Source organism: Labeo rohita, chromosome 2 (genome assembly GCF_022985175.1).
Source record: "Labeo rohita strain BAU-BD-2019 chromosome 2, IGBB_LRoh.1.0, whole genome shotgun sequence".
In the NCBI taxonomy this organism is placed as follows: Eukaryota; Metazoa; Chordata; class Actinopteri; order Cypriniformes; family Cyprinidae; genus Labeo; species Labeo rohita.
The window spans coordinates 36,128,618-36,154,411 of record NC_066870.1 but is presented as its reverse complement, the minus strand read 5'-3'; the positions used below and the strand labels follow the sequence as shown (position 1 = coordinate 36,154,411).

Sequence of the window (25,794 nt, the reverse complement as noted above, 5' to 3'; positions counted from 1 at the left end):
AGATAGATAGATAGATAGATAGATAGATAGATAGATATTGAAGAACAGACAGAATGAAAGAATAATAGAATGATAGACCGACAGATAGAACGACAGATAGACAGAACGATAGATAGATAGATAAATAGATAGATAGATAGAATGACAGATAGACAGAGTGATAGATAGATAGATAGATAGATAGATAGATAGATAGATAGATAGATAGATAGATAGATAGATAGAATGACAGACAGACCAAAAGAATAATAGGATGAATAAACAATAAAACGAGAGAACGATAAAACAGTAGACAGAACGATAGATAGACTGAAAGAATCATAGAATGACAGATAGAACGACAGAACGATAGATAGAACAATAGACAGAACGATAGATAGATAGATAGATAGATTAAACAAAAGACAAAGAATGATAGAATGACAGAATGACAGAACAAAAGAATGATAGAATAATCATTCTGAATGATAGAACGATATAGAATGATAGATAGATAGATAGATAGAACGACAGACAGAATAAAAGAATGATAGAATGAATAAACAATAAAACGAGAGAACGATAAAACAGTAGATAGAACGATAGATAGACTGAAAGAATCATAGAATGACAGATAGAACGACAGAACGATAGATAGAACAATAGATAGAATGATAGATAGATAGATAGATAGATGGAGATAGATAGATAGAACAAAAGACAAAGAATGATAGAATGACAGAATGACAGAACAAAAGAATGATAGAATAATTATTCTGAACGATAGAATGATAGATAGATAGATAGATTTTAAAAGTAATATTATTTTGGACTTAAATTCACAAATATGAAATTTATCAAACAAAATCATAGTTTAGGATTACTGAAAGTTTTCGCCTAGAAATTGCTAGTACATTTCACAATATTTACAAAGAAACCGCAAGTAACGTTTAATTAAAAATATGAAAATACATTTTTGAAGTGGTAAGAGTAAAATTGTATTTTCTTTGGAAAATTTACTTCAGTTATGATTGTTGTATTTATTTATTTATTTCATTTATTACATTACATTTTTTACATACATACTTGTCCATGGATGACTTTCCAAGATACCAAACAAAACAGGCCTGTTTCCCCCCACAAAAAACTTGGCAAAATTGTCAAAAACAACTCAAAAGAACAGCAGTTTTTTGACATCTGTTATGAACTCATTACATTTTCCCTTATATTTGTTTTAAAAATACTGTTTGGCAGAATAAACTCTATGAATGGGCCTACATTTAGATATCAATTGGGGATAATTTGTTTTCTAAACAATATAATCTATGAAACAATCCTATCATGAAATCACATTTCACAGAGTGACAGCATTAATGGAACAAGGCTTTTATGGCTCTATTATGAGGATGGAAAGGAAAACAAATTTCACCTAGGTACAGTAGCCGATCCACCACCTGCACGCAAACGCGCTGACGTAATCCAGGATGTGCACAGCACAACTCCACGAAGTAAACACACTCGTGACGTCACACGGAGGACCAGCAGCACACAAAACCGACTGAACGGGAGATTGGAAACTCTTGCTTTTACTGACTAATTTGAATTTACCTTTTAAACAGAAAGTGAGTCATGTCGGTGAATTACGCCGCAGGACTTTCTCCATATGCGGATAAAGGCATTTGCGGCCTCCCGGAGGTAATGTTTACATTTGTTGCCGTTAGCCTGCTAGCTAGAATTAGCTTCATTTAGTGCACATTAGCGTTATATTTAATATATGCTTTATGAATGTGCTGTTATTCGGTATTTAAAGCTGTTTCAGTATCTGTAGACATACGTGTGTAAATAAAACGATTAATTTTGCTACAAAACAAATCTGAACAAAAAACAGTTACTGAATTAATATGCTAGTAATAAAAACGTGGTGTTTGTTACTTTGTTTTTACCACAGTGAAGAAGAAAACCATATTAATATGATAAAAGTCATCTGTGGTCAATAAATAATTGTTTTTGTTTTTCATAATGAATCGCATTTTTCCCGCCAGGTAACAGTTCACTAGCACAACTGTACAACTGTTTATGGTTGCCAAGCAACGCATCACATTAATTTTAAGTCAATTAGCTATTATCGAACAATATATGACAACAATAATAATATACAGTTACAGGTATACTTATATAGGCAGCACATCCAATCAGATAATATAATTGCGATTAATCGATTTGACAGTACATTTACATATATAGTAATGAGGTATTTAAGTCTAAATATCTTAAAACATAACCATTAAGACAGAAATATGTGATTATGTAGCTAAATGCAGGTTTACAAGTGGTAAATCAGTTTAAAAGAGCCAGGTCAAAGAATGAATAAATAATTATGTATATATATTGACATGATGTATAAAATATATGTACTTTTAAATAAATAAATAGTACTTTATGTAATATGAATAGATAGATAGATGGTATCAAAGACTTTATATAAAGGGACTTTGATGGTATTAAATGCTAAATAGTTCTGAAAGTATGATAAAGTATTTGATTGTAGGTGGTTCCTATTACGTAAAGATCATAAAGTATTCAAAACAAAAATAACTGTGGATTCACAAGTTTAACAAGATGCAAGCAGTTGGGTAAATACAGCTTTACAAGTATGTGTTAAAAATCATATGCGTAAAGTGCATTATGTCATATGAAAAAAAAAGTAATTTGAAATAGTTTATGTATATTTGTTTATTTGACCACTTACTAATGTGACAGCAGTTGGGATGTTTGTAGTTCAGGTCATAAGTGTGTGTGCGTGTGCAGGTGTTTGACAAGCCAGAGGAGCTGAAGACTAAAGTGGAGACACTGGCCCAGTGGATCAGGGAGTCGCAGTACATGGTGGTGCATTCCGGAGCTGGAATCAGCACGTCCACAGGGATCCCGGACTTCAGGTACTGCAAATGGACTTTTGCAAATCAGTGTGTATCAGTGTTTCCCAAACTTTCTGCACAGTTTTGATAAGTAAAAAATTTCATGGCACACCACTAAGCACTTAAAAAAAAGAGAGATAGAAAGGGGAGGGGGGGTTGTATGTTTTGGCCATCATTAGAACGGAAGGTTATAAAGTTTATTGTATCTGTATGGGTGCTCCATTTTTCTTGTTGTTCAATACATTTGGTCAAAATCTGATGATATAAAACCACAGTGCACAGGATATTTAAAATGTACAAAAGTATGTTGGCTACAACTAGATGGCAAATGCTAAGACTCTTCTCCGCTCTTTAAACACACAAAAACAATAGGCTTTATAGACAGTGTTTCCCAGATAAAAAAACAAAAAAAACTATGGAAATAAAATAATGGCTTAAAGATTTGCATATGCAGGGTAAGAGTTGTGGAAGTGTACATAAGACTGTAAGCGTAAATTAAATTTGCATGCGGAAGAGAAGCTTTGTAAAGGTTTAAATCGCATTTCAAGCGTAAGAAAAAATGATTTGCAGCATTTTACTGTTACTCGTAGATTTAATTCATGTATTGTGAAACTGCAGCTTCATGCTAATGCAAAATAAATAACCTTCTTGTCACTAATCAAATGAGGCTCTCGTTGACTCTCCATGTACTCTTATCTGGTTGCTTCAATAAACAATAAACACGGCAAAACATTTATCTTCATTTAGTTCAGGATCGTGGCGTTACAAGGTTTATTCACAAGCTCTTTTGAATGCTTTTCATTGGTTAAATATTTGTAAAAGACATAACGATGATCAATAGCACTGATTTAAAATAATAATAATGAAATATAACAGCGATTGGAAGTTTCTGATAATTTTCCACTGCACATCTGACAACCTGTCACGGCACACTAGTTGGGAAACACTGGTGTATCATTGATGCACTGCCCTCCAAAAGTTTGTAAACACCCCTGGCAAAGTGTGGTTTTGGATGATATCAGCATAAATCCTTATCATTTTTTGGTGCAAATACATTAAAGTAACTTAACATTATCATTGAAGACCAGCAATAATAATTTTAATTTTGATTACATAGTAAAGGCAATATATACATGTCAAAGTCAGACATGCCCCTTTGCCAGCTGTGATGCCTGGTTACTGGTTTAAACACGGCCGAGGTTTTTAAAAGATTTTTGGGTCAGCACACCTTAATAGCTTTAACAATTGATTGCCAATTAAGTTTAGAATACAATAAATTTAGGCCCAGATTATGCAGAGCTGTAATAGCTGTTAATGGTGGATATTTTGATGAATCGAAAATGTTTTTTTTTTAATGTATAAACTGTTTATGTGACAAAATATTTTTTTGTAATTAGTGTTGTCCCTTATCAGTGCAAAATCATCACAAATTAAAAGGGATTCATGCCAATATTGTCCAAAACCCCACTTTTTTAGGGCATTTCCAAACTTTTGGAGGGCATGTGTATATCATTAAAGTTGTTTGTTTGTTTTAATATTGTTTTTATATATTTTTTTCCATTTAAATTTTATTTAAAGTTTTAGTAGATTTGTTGTGTTTTTATCTTTTTTAAAATGTCTGTAGTTTTTTGTAAGTAGTAGTTTTAGTTTATTTACTTTGTAATTTTAGTACTTAAATGTAAATGGGAAATGTTGCTTCAGCAACTAACTGATATAAAATAAATTTAAGTTGTTTTATAGTTTATTTTATTTCAAGTAATACATGAATTATGGTTTGAGCTTTAGCTTATAATAATAATATGTTTAAGTTGTTTTATATTTTATTTCGTTTCAGTTAACATCTTATTTGTTTCAATTAATGGTTTTATTTAACAGTAATAACCCTGGCACAGATGCATCAAACATACATGCATTAATGTTATTTTCTGAAAGTATAATCTTCAGTGGGATCATAGCTGATTTATTTATTTGTTTGTTTGTGGGAAAGCTAGTGTAGACTATTCTTGCTGTTCATCTGTGTTATGGTAGATGGTGCTATAAACTGCTATTTTAAAAAAGCATGAAATAGGATGATGACTGAAGCACTAAAATGGAAAAAAGCACCATAAAAGTAAAAAGTCACTTTCTTGCTTCAAATACAAGCCATCTAAAGCCATACAGTAGCTTTGTGTGATATTTTCAACGACTTACTTTGAAATTTAATTTTCTTTATTATCTTTTAAGTCTTATTTATGTTCGCAGTGCTCGTAAGCACTTCTTAAGAGCTGTGCACTTTTCTTTATAGCGTCGTCATGTGGACTGATATTCAAGTGTTCACAGTCCCTTTAAAGTCAGGAGCAAGAGTAAAATATTTATAGATACTTTCTATGTAATGCCACCAACTGAGCTATAATTTTTCCTCAAGCCAATGGCTAGAGATGCATTTATGTTTTCCACCCACATACCTAATCTTTTGGCAGCCCAGTAGAAGGAAGCAGGGATAATCCTGTGGACTTAATCCTTCAGAAATAACCAAAACCAGGCTTTTCATAACCAGAAATAGAGCTTTTGTTTACTTACGTTAGTTCAGTTTATGTGTTTGCTATAAAAAAATAAATGAATAAAAAATAGCCCACTGACTGGACTGAAGTCTCTGAACTCCCATATTAATATGGCCTCAAAGAGATCAAAATAAGATGGGTTAAGAAAAGTTTACATTATACTGCTTGTGCAGAATCACGGTAACTACAGAGAGACGTCACTAGAGGGAGATATGCAGTTTCACTACCAATAACAGCTGAAAATCACCTTCAAATCTTAGGCTGTGTTCAAAATGTTTGCATACTGCTCACAGTTTTTAAGAATGTGAAGCAGTAATATGCAGCAATAAATTATTTATTCTCTTGTATACTTCACATTTTGTAAAAATGTGTTTCATGCATAGAAAATACTGCATACTAAACTTTTTTTTTTTTGATCTAGTTGTCAAACTGAAAATAAAATATAAAATAAAAATGCATGCTTCAGTTTTGTTCTCATGATCTCTTTGGCATCACAAAGCCAAATCAAAGGAAAATGAGAAATCATTCATTTGAAAGAACTCTCTGATAATCTTTTACTCCTCTGATAAACAAATCATGGGAGAATAATTGAATGGTAATTCTGGTCTGAGTGTTTTCTGATGGTAGAAAGCTCTTGGGCCGTTCCTAAATAAAGCCTATAGTGCTGCACTCTCAAGCGCTTCTTTTCTATCTTATTGAATCTCCCCACGCCACGTAATTGATCAGTTGTGGCTGATGTAAAGATGAGCACTGCTTGCTTCATCGTATTATTGATCAACATGCCTCAGGTAGTTGGGAGATTGGAGCTATTTCCTATGTACTAATCAGTAGCAGTCCTGGTCCTCATTGAGTTTATGTAACTTAGATGGTGAAGCTGACACATTATACCTTGTTTATTTTTCAGTACACTTCAGAATCAACTGTGATAGAATAAGAAACTACTTTAAGAACCATTAAGATGTTATTGCATTGTTACTTTTTCATCCCTAGTTAAACACTAGGGACCCAAGTTCTCATTGTCATTATGTGTCTGGATTTTTGCTTGTTTTTTAGTACTAATTCTCATTAAGCTCAATGATGATTATCATTAGACTCTCATTATCCTGTCCAAACACAGTTGTGCTTTACAGATTAACAATTAACCTGTCCTTTTGTTTTGTTTTGTTTTATTTTGTTTTGTTTTATTTTGCATTGCAATAATGCAATAATGTGAAATCAAGGAGATAATGTGCTTAAATGTTACAATAAAAAAAATAGTAAGGGTTCTAAAATAGCATACATTTTTTATGCAGAATATTCATTCATTCATTCTTCCTATAAATTTTTGATGAAATATGGCAGGTGTTTTGCATTCAGATAAAACATTTGTTGGTGTTTTATTATCAGTTTTTATTGTATTTTTTCTGTTTTCATTTTAGTTTTAATGGTTTAGTCATTTTGTTGTGTTTATGACATTTTTACTATTTTATTTCTTTTAAAAAAAAATTTCAAGTAAATTTTTTTTTTTGTGATAACCCTGAGCACTACAGTCTCACTCAAGTTCAAAATAAGAGCCTGTGTGTGTGTGTGTGTGTGTGTGTGTGTGTGTGTGTGTGTGTGTTTGCAGTGCTTTTCCACACTGCTGAGTCGAGTTGACCTCATTTCACTTTGGTTTACTTTCAGATTTGTGTTTGATGTACAAATTTTTAATGTTCTATGAATTTCAGTGTTGATTTAATTGGATTCACCTTCTGCTAGTTTTTTTATTGTAATTGCAGGGGGTTTAATTTTAGAGGTTGCTGATCTCACGTTGAGTGACGCCTGTTATATTTATTCTCCTCCTTTCACCCGGCTAGTTTTCCTTTATTCTCCTCTTTGTCATTCCGTCGGCTCGTCTGACTTGTTATCAGAAGAAACGTGTGCGACGTCGTGGGCAGCTGCGCATTTTTCCTCCTGTGTTTTCTCATATGAAATTTTCATAAGATCACCTGTCTGTCAAATCTTGACTGACAGATTATTTTCAGAGGTGAGGCTTCTGTAGGTGCAAATAGGCACTCTGTGACTGTCGAGAGCACATATAATTCTAAAGCAATAGTTCACCTATAAAATGACAATTCTGTCACCTTTTACTCACCGTCACGTCATCTAAAACAAACTAGATTTTTCTGTGGAATGCAAAAGGTGTTCGGTTCCCAAGGGACACTGCTACTGATGAAAGTCATAGCATCTGTCATTTGCTGAATATTAGTTATTTAACATGCTTTTTCTATCAAAACTAGAATTTTGAGCTTGCAAGCTTTTTAATGTTTTTTACAGAAGTCACCAAGGCTGCATTTATTTGATCACAAATACAGTAAATCTGTAATGTTGTGAAATATTATTACAGTTTAAAATAACTGTTTTCAGTTTGAAATATACTACCAGTCAAAAGTTCTTGAACAGTAAGATTTGTTTTATGTTTTTTAGAGAAGTCTCTTTTGCTCACCAAGCCTGCATTTATTTGATCCAAAGTACAGCAAAAACAATAACATTTTGAAATATTTTTACTATTCAAAATAACAGTTTTCTATTGTAATATATTTTAAATGTAATTTATTAATTTAAACAAAGCTGAATTTTCAGCATCCTTACTCCAGTCTTTAGTGTCACTTGATCCTTCAGAAATCATTCTTATATGCTGATTTGCTGTTCAAGAAAGGGTTTTTTATTATTATTGTTATCAATATTTAAAACAGTTGAGTACTTTTTCTTTCTTTTTTTTCAGAATTCTTTGATGAACAGAAAGATCCAAAGATCAGCATTTATTTGAAATAAAAAGCTTTTGTAACATTACACACTATAGAAAATTAATTATAGAAATTAATACTTTTATTTAGCAAGGATTGATCAAAAAGTAGTTATTTTAGATGATAAAAATGTTTAAAAATCGTACTGTTTTTGCTGTATTTTAGATCAAATAAATGCAGGCTTGGTGAACAGAAGAGACTTCTTACAAAAACTTTTGACTTGTAGTGTATATTTTAAAATATGATTTATGTGTCCGATGCAAAGCTGATTTTTTTAGCATTCATTAATTGGTTATTTTTATTTTCTGATTTTATTTGAATTTTAGTTTGGTTTAGTAATTTTGTTGTCTTTTTGTTATTTCTTTATTTAGTACATTTATATAAGTACATTTATTTAAATATTTTCATATAGTTTTTAATAATTTTATTTCCGTTATAATTTGATCATTCAGAAATCATTCTAATTTTCTAAATTATTGCTCAAGAATGAATGAATTGAAAGTTCAAAAGAACAGCATTAATATGAAATAGAATTTTTATTTGTAACAGTGTGAAAGATTTTATTGTCACTTTTGATCATTTTAGTGCACCCCTGCTTCATAAAAGTATGCATTTCTTTTGAAAAATCTACTAACCCCAAACATTTGAATTGTAGTATGGATTCAAAATGTTTGCAGGAAATAAAATGCATAAAAATAAACAAGCACTAATAAAATGTATAATGATTAAATATTTTATTTCCGGTTCGGCACAGTCTGAGAATGAATATAAAACTATTCTTTTAAAATTCATATAGACACAAACTCACTCTGGTCTTGCTTCAAGGGAGCAGGTTGACACATTTTCATGGTTGAGTGTTTTAATATTCTGCAAGCATATGCATCTAAACAGCAGTGCACTAGAATCTCCTTTCAATTTCCCACATTGCACAGCTTGTTGGTGTGCTATGCAGTATTTCATAAATGGAGAGCTTACTTTGGACATACGTAGTCTTGGGCTCAGACGGCGTGCCCACCGACTGTTTACTGACCGTCTGCGCATTGCACTTAAAAAATGTCAAGAGCTTTTTTCAGATGTTGAGCTCCAATCTGATTGCTTGGCTTGACGCAGTTTCCGAAAGTCAGAGTGCACAGGTTTATATCAGTGCAACGGGAAACAAACTTCCGGAAGAGCTAAACACTGCATTTGTTAAAGTTTCTGACATTAAATCTTTGAAGGACAGTCAAAAGTTTCATTTGAGACATTCATTCTTAGTGAGCAAGCAGACCTTTGTTTTCATCCGATTTCAGATTTGCCCACCTCCAAATGTCACATTAGGGAAAAGCTAACTGTGCTTGACAGTTAACGTGTCAGTCAGACGCCCTCTTTCTGTCTAAGTGGGTGATTCTAGGCCAGAATAAGCCGCCGTGTGTACAAGACTTTGATCAATAGCCTAAAGTCTGGATGGGACTTATTTAGGGGTTTATGCAGTACTTGTAAGAGCTTATCCAAGTTTAGTAAGAACAGAAAACTTTTGATAAGTCAGGCAGAGAAAGCCGCTGCATGTGTGTACTAGGAAAGCGTGAAAAAGCAAACCGGATTTTAGCGAAATTGGCTGTTGTGTGTGTATGTGTGCGTTAATGTGAACTCCCAAGTGCACTTTCTGCCCGTTTCAGTGAACTTTTGAGTCGTCCCTCTAAGTAACTCCAACTGCAGTTATAAGAAAGCGCAGTGACCTCCTGCTGTTCTCCATGATAACTAAAACCCCGTTTTTGTCATCCAAGACTCCCAGCAGCTCAGCTCAGCAGTGCTCACTGAATCGCAGAGGGAGACGAGGATCAGACAGGAGAGGAAGGCTTGTGGGATTCGAGAGTTTTTTTTTTTTGTTCTTTCCTTCTAAAGTACATTTATAATGTTACTCAAGGGTTTTTGCACAAAAAAGTTTATATAACCATTTTCGAACCTAAAGCAACACTGTGCACTGTAATTCTTTAATAATTTGTGTTTATGCATTGAGCATGATATTTTTATCCGTTTCATTTCACTGGGATTTGTGCCTTGACTTTGGTGTTTCTAAAACCATGCTCTGTTTAGTATATAGCAGGGGTGGCGAACGTCAGTCCTGGAGAGCCGCAGCCCTGCAGTTTTTTGCTTTAACCCTAATCAAACACACCTGAACAAGCTAATCAAGGTCTGAAGAATTACTAGGAAGCTACAAGCAGTTGTGATTTATTAGGGTTGGAGCTGAACTCTGCAGGGCTGTGGCTCTCCAGGACCGGAGTTCACCACCCCTGGTATATAGTATACACACTACTGCTCATAAAAGAAGTCTGTTCTGCTCACCAAGGCTGCATTTATTTAATCAAAAATATAGTAAAGAAAATTGAAATATTATTACAATTTAAAATAGCTGTTTTCTTTTTAAATATATATTAAGGTGTAATTTATTTCTGTGATCAAAGCTGGATTTTCAGAATCATTACTCCAGTCTTCAGTGTCATATGATCCATCAGAAATCATTCTAATATGCTGATTTGCAGCTCAAAAAACATTCATGATTATTATTAATGTTGAAAACAGTTGTGCTGCTTTATATTTTTAGAAACCGAAAGTTCCATAGAACAGACTACATTTAATGTCTTTACTGTCACTTTCGACCAATTTAATGCATCCTTGCTGAATGAAAGTATTAACTTTACAAAATCTTTTGCAAAATCTGTTGTAGTGTTGTAACGATGCCAAAATTTTGACTTCGATGTGATACCTGACTAAAATATCACGATACTATACTGAACCGATACTACTGCAAAAACATAGAACAACAGGAAAAGTAATTAAATAATAGATGGTCCAAATAGAGGAAATAATCTAAAGGACGAATACAACAAGACACAAATAAAATTAATAGGGCCCTATGAAATCCGTTTTATTGTTTCTGGATTCCATTTTTTCCCGTTTTGATTTTTTTAGACTCTATTTTAATGGTTACATGAAAAATATTAATCAGAAAGCATGTCTAATTAATTGAAATGATGAAACTTTCACAATTTAACAGCAATTTATTGAAAGTTTAACAAAAAATATATTTTTAAAGTCCTTTGAAACATGTTGTTATTATTCTCAAATTCAGTTTTATTATTGTCAAATTCTTTTAGTCATTCCATTAATTCTCTGGATTCCATTTTAATAGTTTCATTACATAATAATAATTTATTTATAAAGATTAATTCGATTTTATAAAGAATTCATTTATTATATTATTTTTTTATTTGTATTATTATTATTATTATTATTATTTTCAGAAATAATGTGTTGTGTATTTACAATTTTCTGGTCAATAAATGCTGGTAAAAAAATTTCTGGTAAATATTCCTTAAGTATTGTTTTAATAATATTTTATTAATAGTAGTAGCACTGTCATTACATTAAGTAATATTTCTGTCAAGTTAAATCAAATTTTATTTTGACGGGTTGCTGTGAAGACCCTTTGGGTTTCTGTTTGTATATGATATGACGATGTTTTTTTGTTGTTGTTTTGTTTCAAAAGTAACAGTAAAATGCTCATTAAGTGAATATCTAGCAGTTTTAGAGATTATTTTATTTTGTGCATGTTTCAGTAGTAATTAAACAAAGATAGTAAACGAAACCACGCATCTGCACCATTCATTCATACAGAGACATGCAGAACATGCAGGATTCATATTTAAATAGGCAAATTCCGTGATATTCCGCGTTATACAATAAATTCCATTTTTATGACTGTACCCGCTATTTCTGCTTTGCGATTATCATAGGGTCCTAAATGAGCAGTGTTTTACTCAGAAAATATGGTTCTTATCAAAATGCGGGACTAGTAAAATGCAGAATCGTTTTTAAAAGCAGGGTATCACAATACCTTTTTAGTACCTGTATACTGAACTTTTGTATGATAGCATACATTTACATTGTAAATATGCATGTTTGCATGTTAATATCATTGTGAACAGATTTCAGACTTCTTTTATAAAACAGATTTTTTTTGCACCCCTATGTTTTGAGTTCTGTAACTGACAGTATGTTTTGATAGTACAGTACATCAAGCTCCATATTTCAAAAGATTTTTTTAGGATATGACCCAGAAAGACTCCTGAGTGAAACTGAGGACAAGAGACTGTATTTCAACCGAAGCATATTTGTGATCTCTGTGCTGATGTTGTTTATCAGAGGTCCTAACGGAGTGTGGACGATGGAGGAGAGAGGCGAGACGCCTCACTTTAACACCACGTTTGAAGACGCGCGTCCCAGCCTGACTCATATGGCCCTGCTGCAGTTACAGAGGACAGGCCACCTCAAATACCTCATCAGCCAGAACGTAGACGGCCTTCACCTGCGCTCCGGCTTCCCCAGGTAATGACGGATATTGCACACCAAAACATCCAGTCTGATTGGCTGGCTTCATGCCGTTCCCACGTCTCTCATACCGTTTTGATTAATGTTCTGACCTCTGTCCTGCGTGTGATGTCAGATGTGTCATGTTGATTAGCTCTTTTAATTTTCTCTTGCCGCAAGCAAATGCAATCAGCATGTCTTGTTCCAGGCAATGACTTGAAGCTGTTAATGTTGAATTTAGCATATTGACATGATGAATTGCACATTTTATTCAGACAGACATAATTAAAAGCCCTCAGTCTTCATCTGCTGTATTGTATTTTTTTATTGTTTTTTATTTGAATCAGGGTTATTATCGTTAAATAAAACTCCCTTAAAGAAAAAACCCTTTTTTGCTACTTAAATAAACATTCAATAATAAAAACACACAGTAATTGAAATAAAATCAAATAAAATACTAAAATCTTATTTCAGTTTATCAAGGAAATATTTGTCCTTTTTTTGTTGAAGTACAAAAATAACTAAAACTTTATCAAATTAAATTTAAAAAAATACAACAACAACAAAAAATACTAAAATAATACTGAAATAACACTGATTTGAAAATAAACTAATAGAAATCCAAACTAATAGAAACGACAAAAACACGAAGTGTCTAAAACTAAGCATAAAGAACACTTAAAATATAAAAAATAAAAAAATAATTTAAAAATAATAATAAAAATTATAATACTTTATGAAAAATACTAAAAACACTGATAAGAATATGAAGTAATAGAAATGAGAACAAAAAAAAAATTGTAATTAAAACGTTTTAAAATTTAAAATAAAAAATTTATTAATTAATAAAACTAAAGTACTAAAATAAAACTAAAATTGAATAAACATTAATTAAAAATAAAAACAAAACTTACAAAAATGACAGAAACACAAATATTACTAAAAATTTAATTGAAAAAAAAACTGAAAAATATAAAAAAAAAATAATATTAAAATAAAATTTCAACAGTATATGAATAATACTAAAACAATAACACTGATTTGAATATGAAATAATAAAAAAATCAACAAACATTACTGAAATTGTAAATAAAAATTATAAAAACTGAAATCTTAAAATCGAAAACTCATTACTAAATCTAATTAAAGTAATAAAATAACTAAAACTAAATTTTAATAAAAAATTAAGTACAAAACTAACAGAAATGACAGAAACTGTCTAATAAAACAATTAATAAAAAAATTACTAAAACTTTAATTAAAAAGAAAACTGAAAAATAAAAATAAAAACTAAGTCAAAATATAATTATAAATATTATAACAGTATATGAATACTGGTTTGAATATGAAATAAAAAATTTAAATAAAAATTGTAAAAAATAAAATTGTAAAATTTAAAAATGAATTTTTTACAAAAACGAATTTATTACTAAAATGAATTTATTACAAAAATGAATTAAAGTAAATAACTAAATAACTAAAACTGAGATAATAAAAACAAAACTAACAGAAATGACTTTTCTAAGTTCTAAAGTTACTAAAACTTTAATTGAAAAAAAAGCTGATTAAAAGCAAATTTTAAAAATTTGAATACAATTCTAATAATATATGTATTATACTAAAATGACATTGTTTTCAACTGATGTAAACAACCCACATTCATTTCCATGTATTGCCGTAATCGTGTCATCATTTACTCATCCTTTCTCTCATCAGTGATTTTGATTCATTACCCATTCTTCTCTTCTAATTGAGCTTATTTATTTCTCTCTGCATCTGCTAGGGATCGATTGTCGGAGCTGCATGGGAACATGTTTGTTGAAGAATGTGAGAAGTGTGGCAAGTATGTAATCGAACTCTCCGGACATTAATTAATTAAGTCTGTCCGCACACGTCAAGAATAACCACATCTTCTGATGTAGTTTAACAAGTACAAGACATTCAGGACTGTTTTAAACTTGTTGCTGTGTTTCTGGTTGCTAAGGGCAGATAAGGATGTAAGAAGAAAGAACTTAAATGATTTATTTGACCAGCAACATACAGTCAGTCTAACTTAAGCTTGTTTCAGCAAGGACATAAATCCTTTTTGATGATTCCTCATCAAAGCAGATTTAGAGAAATGTGGCAGTACATCACTTGCTCACCAACAGATTCTCTGCAGTGAATGGGTGCTAACAAAAACATCACAATAATCCACAAATAATCCACACCACTCCAGTCCATCAGTTAACATCTTGCAAAAACAAAAGCTGTGTGTTTGTGAGAAACAAATCCATCTTTAAGGTCTTTTTAATTTCAAACCATTGCTTCTGGCTAAAATATGAATTTACAGTCCCCAAAAACATATTGATTCAGGTTTATTTTTGTGGGACACACTGTATGTTTGACATTGAACTTGCGGTATTGATTGTGTACTTGCATCATAGCTCTGTGTCTAACAGATAAACCCTGTGAGAATGCAGAGCTATCGATCACACACAAATCTCTACTAAAGGAGGCAACGGGTCGTGTGCAGGTACTGTAAGCACTTGGTCTGTTTCAGGCAATATGTTCGGGACACTGTAATCGGAGTGATGGGTCTGAAGCCAACCGGACGCTACTGCGATGTCACACGCTCAAGAGGACTCCGATCTTGCAGGTGATTGCACCGTTTTGAGGAATGGATCTTAACAGGTCCATCATGATTTTCCATGATGATAGGAAGCCAGAATTTCATGTCTCACACACAGAAATCACACTGGATGAGTCTCATTAGTAGTTAGAGCTGTTAGTAGCTTGCCAGTGTCTATATGTGCTAAGGGCCCTCAGGAGCCCTAGTGGTCAGTTGAGTGCCTATGGCTTCAGTGGCCCCTGGCAGTCTGAGTCCCCAGGGCACCGGCCCTTTTGCTTCATAATCCAGCCCTGAGCGTCCTCTGACATTGCAGCAGGCAAGTGTTAAGTCTTCAGGGACCGGATTCACAACAATCTTAAGAAAGAAGTTTTTACAATACACTTCTTACTGTAAATTCCAAGAAGTCTGGTGCATGGGAGCTTTCATATGTGCAGAATGCTGCCAATAATTATGTCATATTTATGGGCTGAGATTAAAAACAATCTCCCTATTTGATTTGTTTTTGTAGAGTTGATACTAAATTTCAAAGCAAAAAATCACACATAATCATGACCAATCATTGTTTACGTTATCGATCATTGGTGTCACTTCAGAAAACTTGGATTTGGTTAATGGTAATTATAAATGACTAAGTCATTAGTCAAAGCATGCACATCCCTAGTAATTATAATATGTATTATAGCGTTAAATTGTAATGCTTAATTACAACAATTCCAATTAAATAACCCAATAAATAATTATTAAATAATAATTAAATCCCCCTTGGGGATTTAAGACAAATTGGAGCCTGTTGTAACTTGAAGAACCTATTTACAATGATTTGTAAAATGTTTTTATTTATTTGTATTTATTAAATGTATTTATTTAAAATATATTTTAATATAATGACATCACCAGTGTTATTTTCATTAATATACTGTTGTAGTTTTTATTAATATCTTGCAGATGTTTTCATATTTTCCATTTTCATTGTACTAAAACTTTTATTCATTTTGTTGTTTTTATTCGTTTTTTTTTTATGTCTATAGTATTTATTATTTATTTATTTTATTAAAATGTATTAATGTTATTTTGGTTTTAGTTATTTTAGTTCATCTTGTTAAACACAATTTTACAATTGGGCTAAACTTAAAATATAATAGTAATAACAATAAATAATAGTAATAAAATTAAAGTGTTTTTATGTTTTTTATTTTATTTCAGTTCATTTTTTTATTTCAAGTAATGAATATATATATATATATATATATTTGTTACTTAAAATAAAAAAAATAAAAAAATTATGGTTTTAAATTTAGTTAATGATGATTAATCACAAACGAGTCAAAGCATGCACATCCATAGTAGTAATAATATATATTATAGTGTTATGCTGTAATGCTTAAAGTCTAATAATAATAATAATACGCTTTTTTATGTATTTTATTTCAGTCAACTGTTTTTTATTTTTTAGTTTAGTTAATGATACTAACTCTGGTTATCACAAACGACTGTACATCACTAGTCAAAGCATGTAAAAGAACAAAAATATTTACATTGACATTGATGTGCTCGTTTCTTAACTTGACATGCTGCCTTAACGCAATGTTCATTGCACATGACACTTACTAAAACAGTAAAACAAGATGAAGCACACAAAGATTATCTCTACATAAAACATTTTAAAAATAGCAAGCACGCACCTTGTGCATACGCCCACTCAGTTATCTGTGGTTGTCATGAGCTGTTTGCTGTGTCTCATCACCAAGTGTGTGTTTGTGTTTTCTCTGCAGAGGGAAGCTGATCAGCACTATATTGGACTGGGAGGACTCACTGCCTGACAGAGACCTGAATAGAGCTGATGAAGCATGTCGGTAAGAAAGAGATATCCAGAGAATGAATGTGCTCAACACTACAGGGAGAAAGCCATTATATAGGGAGTCAAGAATGGTGCACATTGAGAACAAGACAGGTAGCAATTATGGGTCTAAAATAAGAGTGAGTATGTTTAGTGATTGACATGTGAATTTAGGAAACACAATTCAAAGGTGGTTACTAGATTTACTATTATGTATAACTTTTATGTATAACTTTTCACCAGTTGGTTGCTAGGGTATTACAGTTACCTAGAACTGAAACCATAAAAAATGTACATATAGACCACAATTTATAAAAATTATCCCATTCAGTGACTGTATGATTTTGAGATCCATTATCACTGATGCTCAAGAAGGAAACACGATGCATTAAGAGCCGGGGGTGTAAACTTTTGAACAGAATGAAAATGTGTACATTTTTCTTACTTTGCCTAAGTATCATATTTTTTTCATATAGTACTCCCCTTTAGAAGCTACAGAAGATATTCCCAGAAGACAAAATAAGTTAAATTTACCCTGATCTTCAAATTCCAAAAGTTTTCACCCACCGGCTCTTAAGGCATCATGTTTCCTTCTGGAGCATCAGTGAGCGTTTGAACCTTCAAATGGATCTCAAAATCATACAGTCATTGTTGGAAAGGGTTCACATACACAAAAATGCTGAAAAACCAAAGAATTTGTGGGACCTGAAGGATCACAAAAAAAAAAAAAAGGTGTGGATCATTTATATAAGAACACAGTATTATGAATCAATGGGATGTAAACTTTTGAATAGGGTATTTTTTTTTTATAAATTCAACTATTATTTTCTCTTGTGGACTATTTGTAAACGTCTTTTATGTGAAATATCTTATTCAGGTCAGTACTAAATAAAAAATAACATGCATTTTGTATGATCCCTCTTATTTTGGTAAAATAATAAACATTTTGCAGATTCTTGAAAGTTTATGTAAACAGTTGACTTCAACTGTAAAATAAATATGAGCTAAAATAATATATATATATATATATATATATAAAAATAACAAAAATGTATCAAAAAACTAAATTACTAAAACTTATTAAATCAAAATGAAAATGTAAAATCTAAAAATAAAAACTAATTCAAAATATTAATAAAAGCTATAATAGCATAATAATTGTTTAAAAAACTTAAAATCAATTAATTGAATTTTACCATGTTTATTATAAATTATTTATCCATGCATCATTTGTTTTAGCAAACGACAACTCCAATCATCCAATTCCCAACAAAATCAAGTCTCATTAGAGAAGCTGTTATGCTTAGATGTATGTGACCCTGGACCACAAAACCAGTCATAAGGGTCCATTTTTAAATTGAGATTTATACATCTGACAGCTGAATAAATAAGCTTTCCGTCGATGTATGGTTTGTGAGGATATGACAATATTTGGACAATATTTCGAGATACAACTATTTGGAAATCTGGAATCTGAGGGTGCAAAAACATCTAAATATTGAGAAAATCACCTTTTAAAGTTGTCCAAATGAAGTTCTTAGCAATGCATATTACTAATCAAAAATTAAGTTTTGATATATTTACGGTAGGAAATGTACAAAATATCTTCATGGAACATGATTTTTACTTAACATCTTAATGATTTTTGGCATAAAAGAAAAATCAATAATTTTGACCCATACAAGGAGGAAGGAAAAGATGATTGCAATTACAGTTTCGTGCCAATTTATAAATGTCCACAGAAATGTACTGAGCAATAAAGCATGACTTTAGGTTAATATATTGGAAAACTACAATGAATTATGGATATAATTTATACTTGCTTCTGTAGCCAAATTGCTACTATATATTACAGTTATTATACAGTTATTATGCATTATATCAGTACAGATTGATCTCATTTCCTGTACAGTGCTGTTGGCCATCAAAATTGTTGATGTGTTGCATGCTAATGGTTTATCAAAACGCTTTTAATTACTTCTAACTACTTCAGTTTCTGGTCAAATTAACAGATAAGAGTGCTCAGTCTTTATTATGGGATCAGCAGCACCAGATCCAGCTTAATCATATTACAGCGAACGTACTGCAGTCTCACAAGACTCGTCACAGATATACACACGCATACAAAACATCCCACAACACCTGCTGCACATCTGACCCGTGACTGTCCTCTGGGCTTCCACATGCTTTCAAAATCCAGTGGAGCTTGAAAAAAATAAATGTGACCTTGGAAGTAGACAGTGCTCAAATGTGTTTTTTTCTCTTTCTTTATTGTAATGCACAACAGTTACAATTTGAGTTCCTCCAGTGATTTTATTAAATGTAATACATTTGTTTATTTGTTTGGCCTGTCAGGAGTTTGCTTTAGGGCACAGTACTACAATGCTGCATGTAATACAACTGTTTCCTAGTTTACAAGATGACTAGATTTACATGATATAAGAATGAGAACCTTAATATGTAAACATTAGAATGTGTGTTATTAAAACAAATAACACCGCAAAATGAAGTTGTGCTGAAAATGTACTCACCCTCAGGCAATCCAAGATGTAGATGGGTTTGTTTCTTTAATGGAACAGATATGGAGACATTTAGCATTACATCACTTGTTAACTAATGGAAGTGAATGGGTGCCGTCAGAATGAGAGTCCAAACAGCTGATAAAAACATCACAAGTAATCCACACCACTCCAGTCAATCAATTAACGTCATGTGAAATGAACGCTGTGTGTTTGTAAGAAATAAAGTCATCATTAAGGCATTTTAACTCTAAACTGTTGCTTCTGGCCAAAATATATGTCCATAATTCATAATAACGCTTCCTCCAGTGAAACCATTGATCCTCTGTTGTCTTTTCACATCACAATCCACCAAAACATTTGTTTAGAACTGTTTTGAACCGTTTTTGTTTGTATACAGTATTTTATCCGTGCATATTTCTCTCCTAATTCAGATGAGATTACTTTTTCACTGGAGTAATATGATGTATTATAGAGTCCATAATCAATACAAATAAACAACGTTTTGAAAGCATTTAATGGATCCTCTGCAGTGAATGGGTGCCGTCAGAATGAGAGCCCAATAATCCACAAGTAATCCACACAACTCCAGTCCATTAGTTAGCATCTTGTAAAGTGATATTAAGGTGTTTCAACTTTAAACAGACAATTATTTCACTGGAGAAAGCAATATTATGGATCAATGACTTCATATTTTAGCCTGAAGCAACAGTTTGAAGTTAAAAAACCCTTAATAATGAATTTGTTTCTTACAAACACACAGCTTTTCGCTTCTCAAGACGTTAACTGATGGACTGGAGTTGTGTGAATTACTTGTGGATTATTGTGATGTTTTTATCAGCTGTTTGGACTCTCATTCTGACGGCACCCATTCACTGCAAAGGATCCATAGGTGAGCAAGTGATGTAATGCTACATTTCTTTTGGTTCATATATTGGCTATGGACCAAAATTTCTCTGAAATGTGACTTTTTGTCTTTCAAATGTGTATAAGGTAAAAGCTTGCCTTAGCATGTAGGTTTCAAAGTGAATGAACAGCACTCTGGGATTGATTGGTGTTCAGGTGAAATCAGGATGGTGCCGATGAGTTACCCACGACCACATGAGACTCGAAAACCAATCAAGCGCCTACAAGCTCCTGTTCAGACTTAAAGAAGATTCGAAATTCTCACTGTTCTGTTTCATTCTTTCAGTTTTCTCTCTCATGGTCGGAGGTCACTTGTGGTTTCTTTAGAAGAAAGGTTGTAGTTGTTTCTTGCCTGCTGCAATCATCACTCTGTCTGGATTTTGGATGCTGTGGTGAAGGGATGGTTCAGCCAATCTCGTTCTTTTTAATCATGCATTTAGAAAGCTGTTCTTCATCCAGGTCATAGTAGTTCATGGGGAATTAATGGAGCTTTTAGTGAGGCGATATTCATTATATTGTGTACAGGATAATTATCTCCTTATGTATAATTAATTAAACACAAGTATTGGACAGTTTCTTTTGAAGAGTGTACTTTAAAGTTAATGACGTTGAGATAAAAAGAGACTTCAGAGAGCTTTTGAGCTGTTATAGCTGAGCTCATGTTAGAGTTCATTTCAGGTCTGTGAATATCGCACAGCTTTTTCTCCATTACGGTTGCATGATCCTGTTTTGTAATTAGATGTTTTCTGCAAAGTCAGGATAGCAAACACGCTTCAGCACTTTTGACCTATTTTGCTCCTTTCAGAATTTTCTGTATTCATTTTATTTTTGTTTTTATAAGTGAACATGCTATTAAAACTATTTATTTTTAATATCAATTATTTTTAATTTTTTAATTTATTTTTTTTAATCTTTTTTACATAACGAAAATGCAGCCTAATTTACGTTTTAATATAAGATTTTTTACATCATTAAATGATTTTCATGGGTATATCTGTAGCAATAGCCAAAAATACATTTGGCATACATTTTATGCCAAAAATCATTAGGATATTAGGTTATCATGTTCCATTAAGATATTTTAAGGTACATTTCCTACTGTAAATATATCAAAACCTAATTTTTGATTAGTAATATGCATTGCTAAAAACTTAATTTGGACAACTTTAAAGGTGATTCTCTCAATTTTTTTTTCCCTCAGATTCCAGACTTTCAAATAGTTGTCTCGGCCGAATATAACAAACCATACATGGATGGAAAGCTTATTTATTCAGCTTTCAGATGACGTGTTAATCTCAATTTCAAAAATTAACCCTTTTTGTTTTTGTTTTGTGGTCCAGGGTCACATATTACCTCATCTCATTCTCAATGTTATAATGTGTGTGTTTTATTTGTGTATACACTGCATGTATTTTATTTGAAACACCATAAAAGTTGTTAATATGTTATTTTACTATTAGATATGTTCATTAAAATAAATCTGAAATCAAATTAAATATATATATTGGATAAAAAAAATGGCAAATGTTACCTTGGCAATTAACTAAAATAAAATAAATGTAAGTTTTAAAATTGCTAAAACTGAAATAAAAATAAAGCTGAATAGAAATATTAAAAAAAAAGAGTCAATTAAAAAATCACATAAAATGACTAAAATTTGAATAAAATAAAAGCTAACTCAAAATGTAAATAAATGATAGATAATGCTAAACACTGAAAGGCTGTACAAACAATATGACATGAGATACATTTGTTATTAATTGTCCTGAAAATGAACATATTTCATTCTTTTTCTTTTGCCTGTGGGGTGAAATGTGTCAGGTTCTTGACAGGTTTTGCATAATAATAATACAGATTTGCATCAACAAAGGAATCATGTGATGATGAATAGAATCATGATGAAACTGGTTCGAAACAATGTTTGTAATGAATGGTTTGTTTGCGATATAATGAGCACCTGAGGGTTTTAGAGTCGTGAATTACACCTTTTATTGCTCCTAATAAAGCAGCAATAGACTGTTAAAAAGACAGCCACACTTCCAGAGTTTGAATGCAGAAGCTGATCAGATTGTAGCTTGACATTTGTGTGTGCATTATGACTCCGATGGACTGAAGGTGAACAAACCGAGGCCAATACTCATGTGACAGGCACCTATTCACCGGTTCTGAGAAAAGAGCAACAGACCACAGCAGCTGATACTCCGCATCTCTTTTCACAGGCGAGCTGATTTGGCCTTGACACTGGGCACATCTCTTCAAATTAAACCTAGCGGAGATCTGCCTCTTCTAACCAAACGCACAGGAGGGAAGCTGGTTATAGTCAATCTTCAGCCTACTAAACATGTAAGTCACACCAACATGCTCTCCTTTATGGAAACAGTACATCAAAACACATGAAAAAAAATGCATTTTTAAGTAAAACTAAAACTTTTTTTTCTGCAAGGATGCATTGTTTTTCAAAAGTAATAGTATAAAGCAGAACAACTGTTTATTCTAGAATGTTTCTTGAGAAGAAAATCAGCATATTAGAATGATTTCTGAAAGATCATGTGACACTGAAGACTGGAGTAATGATGCTGAAAATTCAGCTTTGCATCACATAAATAAATTCCATTTCCAAATATATTTAAATAGAGAGCATTTAATTTAAATTGTAATAATACTTCACATTTTTACTGTATTTTTGATCAAATAAATGCAGCACTGATGAGCATAAAAGAATTATGGAGTACCCCACATGACATCAAATTAATACAACATGGCCACTATTTGCTAAAACAAGGGAATGATTTAATAAGTTACTAGCAAAAGAGCTAATCAAGCAGTTGCTGGTCCCCGCTGATGTCCATAGTATGAAAAAATACAATGAAAGTCAATGGGGGCTAGCAGCTCAGTAGATTTTTATTAGATCTTTTTATTAGTCTTTTTTTTTAGTCCTCACCCACACAAAGATACACATGCTCGCACAAACACATATAACAGTTTGAAATCTGTCAGTACGTGAGCTGTGAAAGCACGCTCAGATTAGCGTCCTTCAAAAGCACAGCTGCGCTAAACCTCGTCTGACCATTCATGCTCACTTTTAAAACAATTTTTGATTAAGAAGCTTTGCAGCTCCATCAAGGAGTCGTGCTGGATTTTCTCTTAAGCTCGTATCGTTCGTCTGTCGTTTCCTTTCTGATCTCATCATGTGGCTGGAATGTTTTTTAATGGATTAATCCTATTAATTTTTAGACGTGTTGTTATCTGCCCATGTTTGAGTCAAGGTTATTTTTGCCGCTTTACCTCATTGCTTCCACTTCCTGTCAACGTCTCAGTTCCCAAATTGGATTTATTTTTTTATAAATCTTGTTTGAAATTCAAAGCCTGATGCATATGCAACATGAGTTATGGCACGTGTCAGATATTTGGAAGGGGAATTTGTGGTATTATAGCGGCTTAACGTGTAAAGAAATAGAATTTGACATTTTCTGTGCAGTTTCGTAATGTCGGTCGGTAATATGACTCTGCTGTGATTGATTAAAGTGTGCACTTATTCAAAATAAATTAGTATTTCACGCAGACAGGCTAGATAATGCAAAAAATGGAAATGTAGGCATGTAATTTATAAAGAAAAGTTTGGGATTAGTATGTTTTTGAAATAAGTAAATGTTTTTGAAATAAGTCTTTTCTGCTCACCAAGGCTACATTTATTTAATTAAATATACGTTAAAAACAGTAATATTCTAAAATAATATTACAATTTAAAATAACTGTTTTCTATTTGAATGTATTCTAAATTATAATTTATTTCTGTGATGCAAAGCTGAATTTTCAGCATCACATGATCCTTCGGAAATCATTCTAATATGCTGATTTGCTGCTCAACAAACATTTCTGATTATTATCAATGTTGAAAACCGTTCATATTTTTGTGGAAACTAATGTATTTCTTTTTTCAGGATTATTTGATGAATAAAAAAGCTTGATGTATGATTTATTTCACTATTGGGTATTGTTTACTGTATGAAAAAGAAATTGATTAAATAATAACAGAAGGTTTTTTTGATGAACTGTCACTTTAAATAGTTCTACTTGTTTTTTAGGACAAACACGCCCACCTGCTTATCCACGGCTATGTAGACGAGGTCATGGGTCATCTGATGAAGCTGCTGGGATTGGAGGTTCCAGAGTGGGCGGGGCCAACGCTGTGCGAAAGCTCAGGTGGAGACCAGGACATCCTTCCATTCGGAGCCTGGAAAAAGGAAGTAAAGATCGAGCTGAAGATAAAGGAAAATAAACACGCCGTCCCAAAGAAACGAAAGAAGAAAGAGCAGGATGGCGAGATAAACTGCAAGAAAGATGTTAAAGCAGAAGAAGAGATTAAAGAAGAGAGCAAGGAAGCAGCATTTAGTGACTCTCGACCAATCAAAATGCAGAAGTCGACCTGTGAGCCGCATTCTTTAAATGGCTCCGCCCACAATCCTACAAGTTCCACTTTTGTGAATGAAACGGTAGTAGAAGCACAAACAGACACTGAACAGCCCTCTTCCTAGAGCCTTATCACAACAGAGAAACTGAATAACAAATCTCTCTCAGGAAGTGTGATCACCATATGCTCTGTGTTTACATCGTCATGAGGAAAACCTGGACTTGGGCCTGTTAGATGAAAAGAGGTGATGAAGCAATGTCATCGGCAGCGAAAGTGTACTATTACAACTAGTTAGTGGATAAATTAGTTCGATGTGACTTTTATTTACCAGCTGATCTGTGCAGTTATTCTGGTTTTGGTGAATCATGGATTTGTACTGTAAAATAAAGATAATATGATCTTCTAACCTCAGATAAATCAGGTTTGAAAAAACAAGGTTCATTGCACAAAACATCCATTATATTTCACCCTAAAATCTATTTTTTGTTGTTGTTTTTGTTTCCAATTAAGCAATGTATAATTATTTTAACAGTGAGACTTTTTACATGGGAAATTTGATTAATGGTCATCCCCAAATTAAAAAAACATGGCTTAATGGTCTTAAAAATATACTTTATGCAATTTATTTTTAATGTTTTGTTTTATTTTGGGGTGAAATATGACCCAAGCTTTGTGAGGTTCAACTTTTAAGGAAAAAGAAAGTCAAATGCTTGAGCATGTGGTTTATTAGGTTGACACATGATTTGTAGTATGTTTGAAGAGATTGTGAGTGTTTGCTTGAGCTATTCATATTAATTGTGTAACATGTCATGCATCCTAACGTCCACTTCTTCAGCCGCTAATTTTCACTTCAGTGGTTAAGACATTTATTGACTATTTTGTTTCTGTCTTCAGGCATTGTGTAACTTTGTTTTTCTATTTTTTCATAAAGAACAAACATTGTATATAAACAAAAGATGCTGAA

At 32.3% G+C, this 25,794-nt stretch overlaps 1 protein-coding gene across 1 annotated transcript; it reads left to right on the top strand.

The window, feature by feature from the left end:
• The first annotated feature begins 1,480 nt into the window (after positions 1-1,480).
• On the top strand, positions 1,481-25,794 carry sirt6 (sirtuin 6). The gene is made up of 8 exons (XM_051095834.1): positions 1,481-1,674; positions 2,788-2,915; positions 12,382-12,564; positions 14,330-14,389; positions 15,089-15,184; positions 16,930-17,010; positions 22,639-22,762; positions 24,505-25,794. Exons 1-8 carry the CDS (start codon positions 1,609-1,611, stop codon positions 24,952-24,954), a joined length of 1,188 nt encoding a protein of 395 aa, XP_050951791.1. The 5' UTR covers positions 1,481-1,608; the 3' UTR covers positions 24,955-25,794.

Coding starts and splice junctions, on each gene's coding strand:
- sirt6 (XM_051095834.1), top strand. CDS start 1,609: ATGTCGGTGAATTACGCCGCAGGACTTTCTCCATATGCGGATAAAGGC. Junction 1,675..2,787: donor GCATTTGCGGCCTCCCGGAG/GTAATGTTTACA, acceptor GTGCGTGTGCAG/GTGTTTGACAAGCCAGAGGA. Junction 12,565..14,329: donor CTGCGCTCCGGCTTCCCCAG/GTAATGACGGAT, acceptor TGCATCTGCTAG/GGATCGATTGTCGGAGCTGC.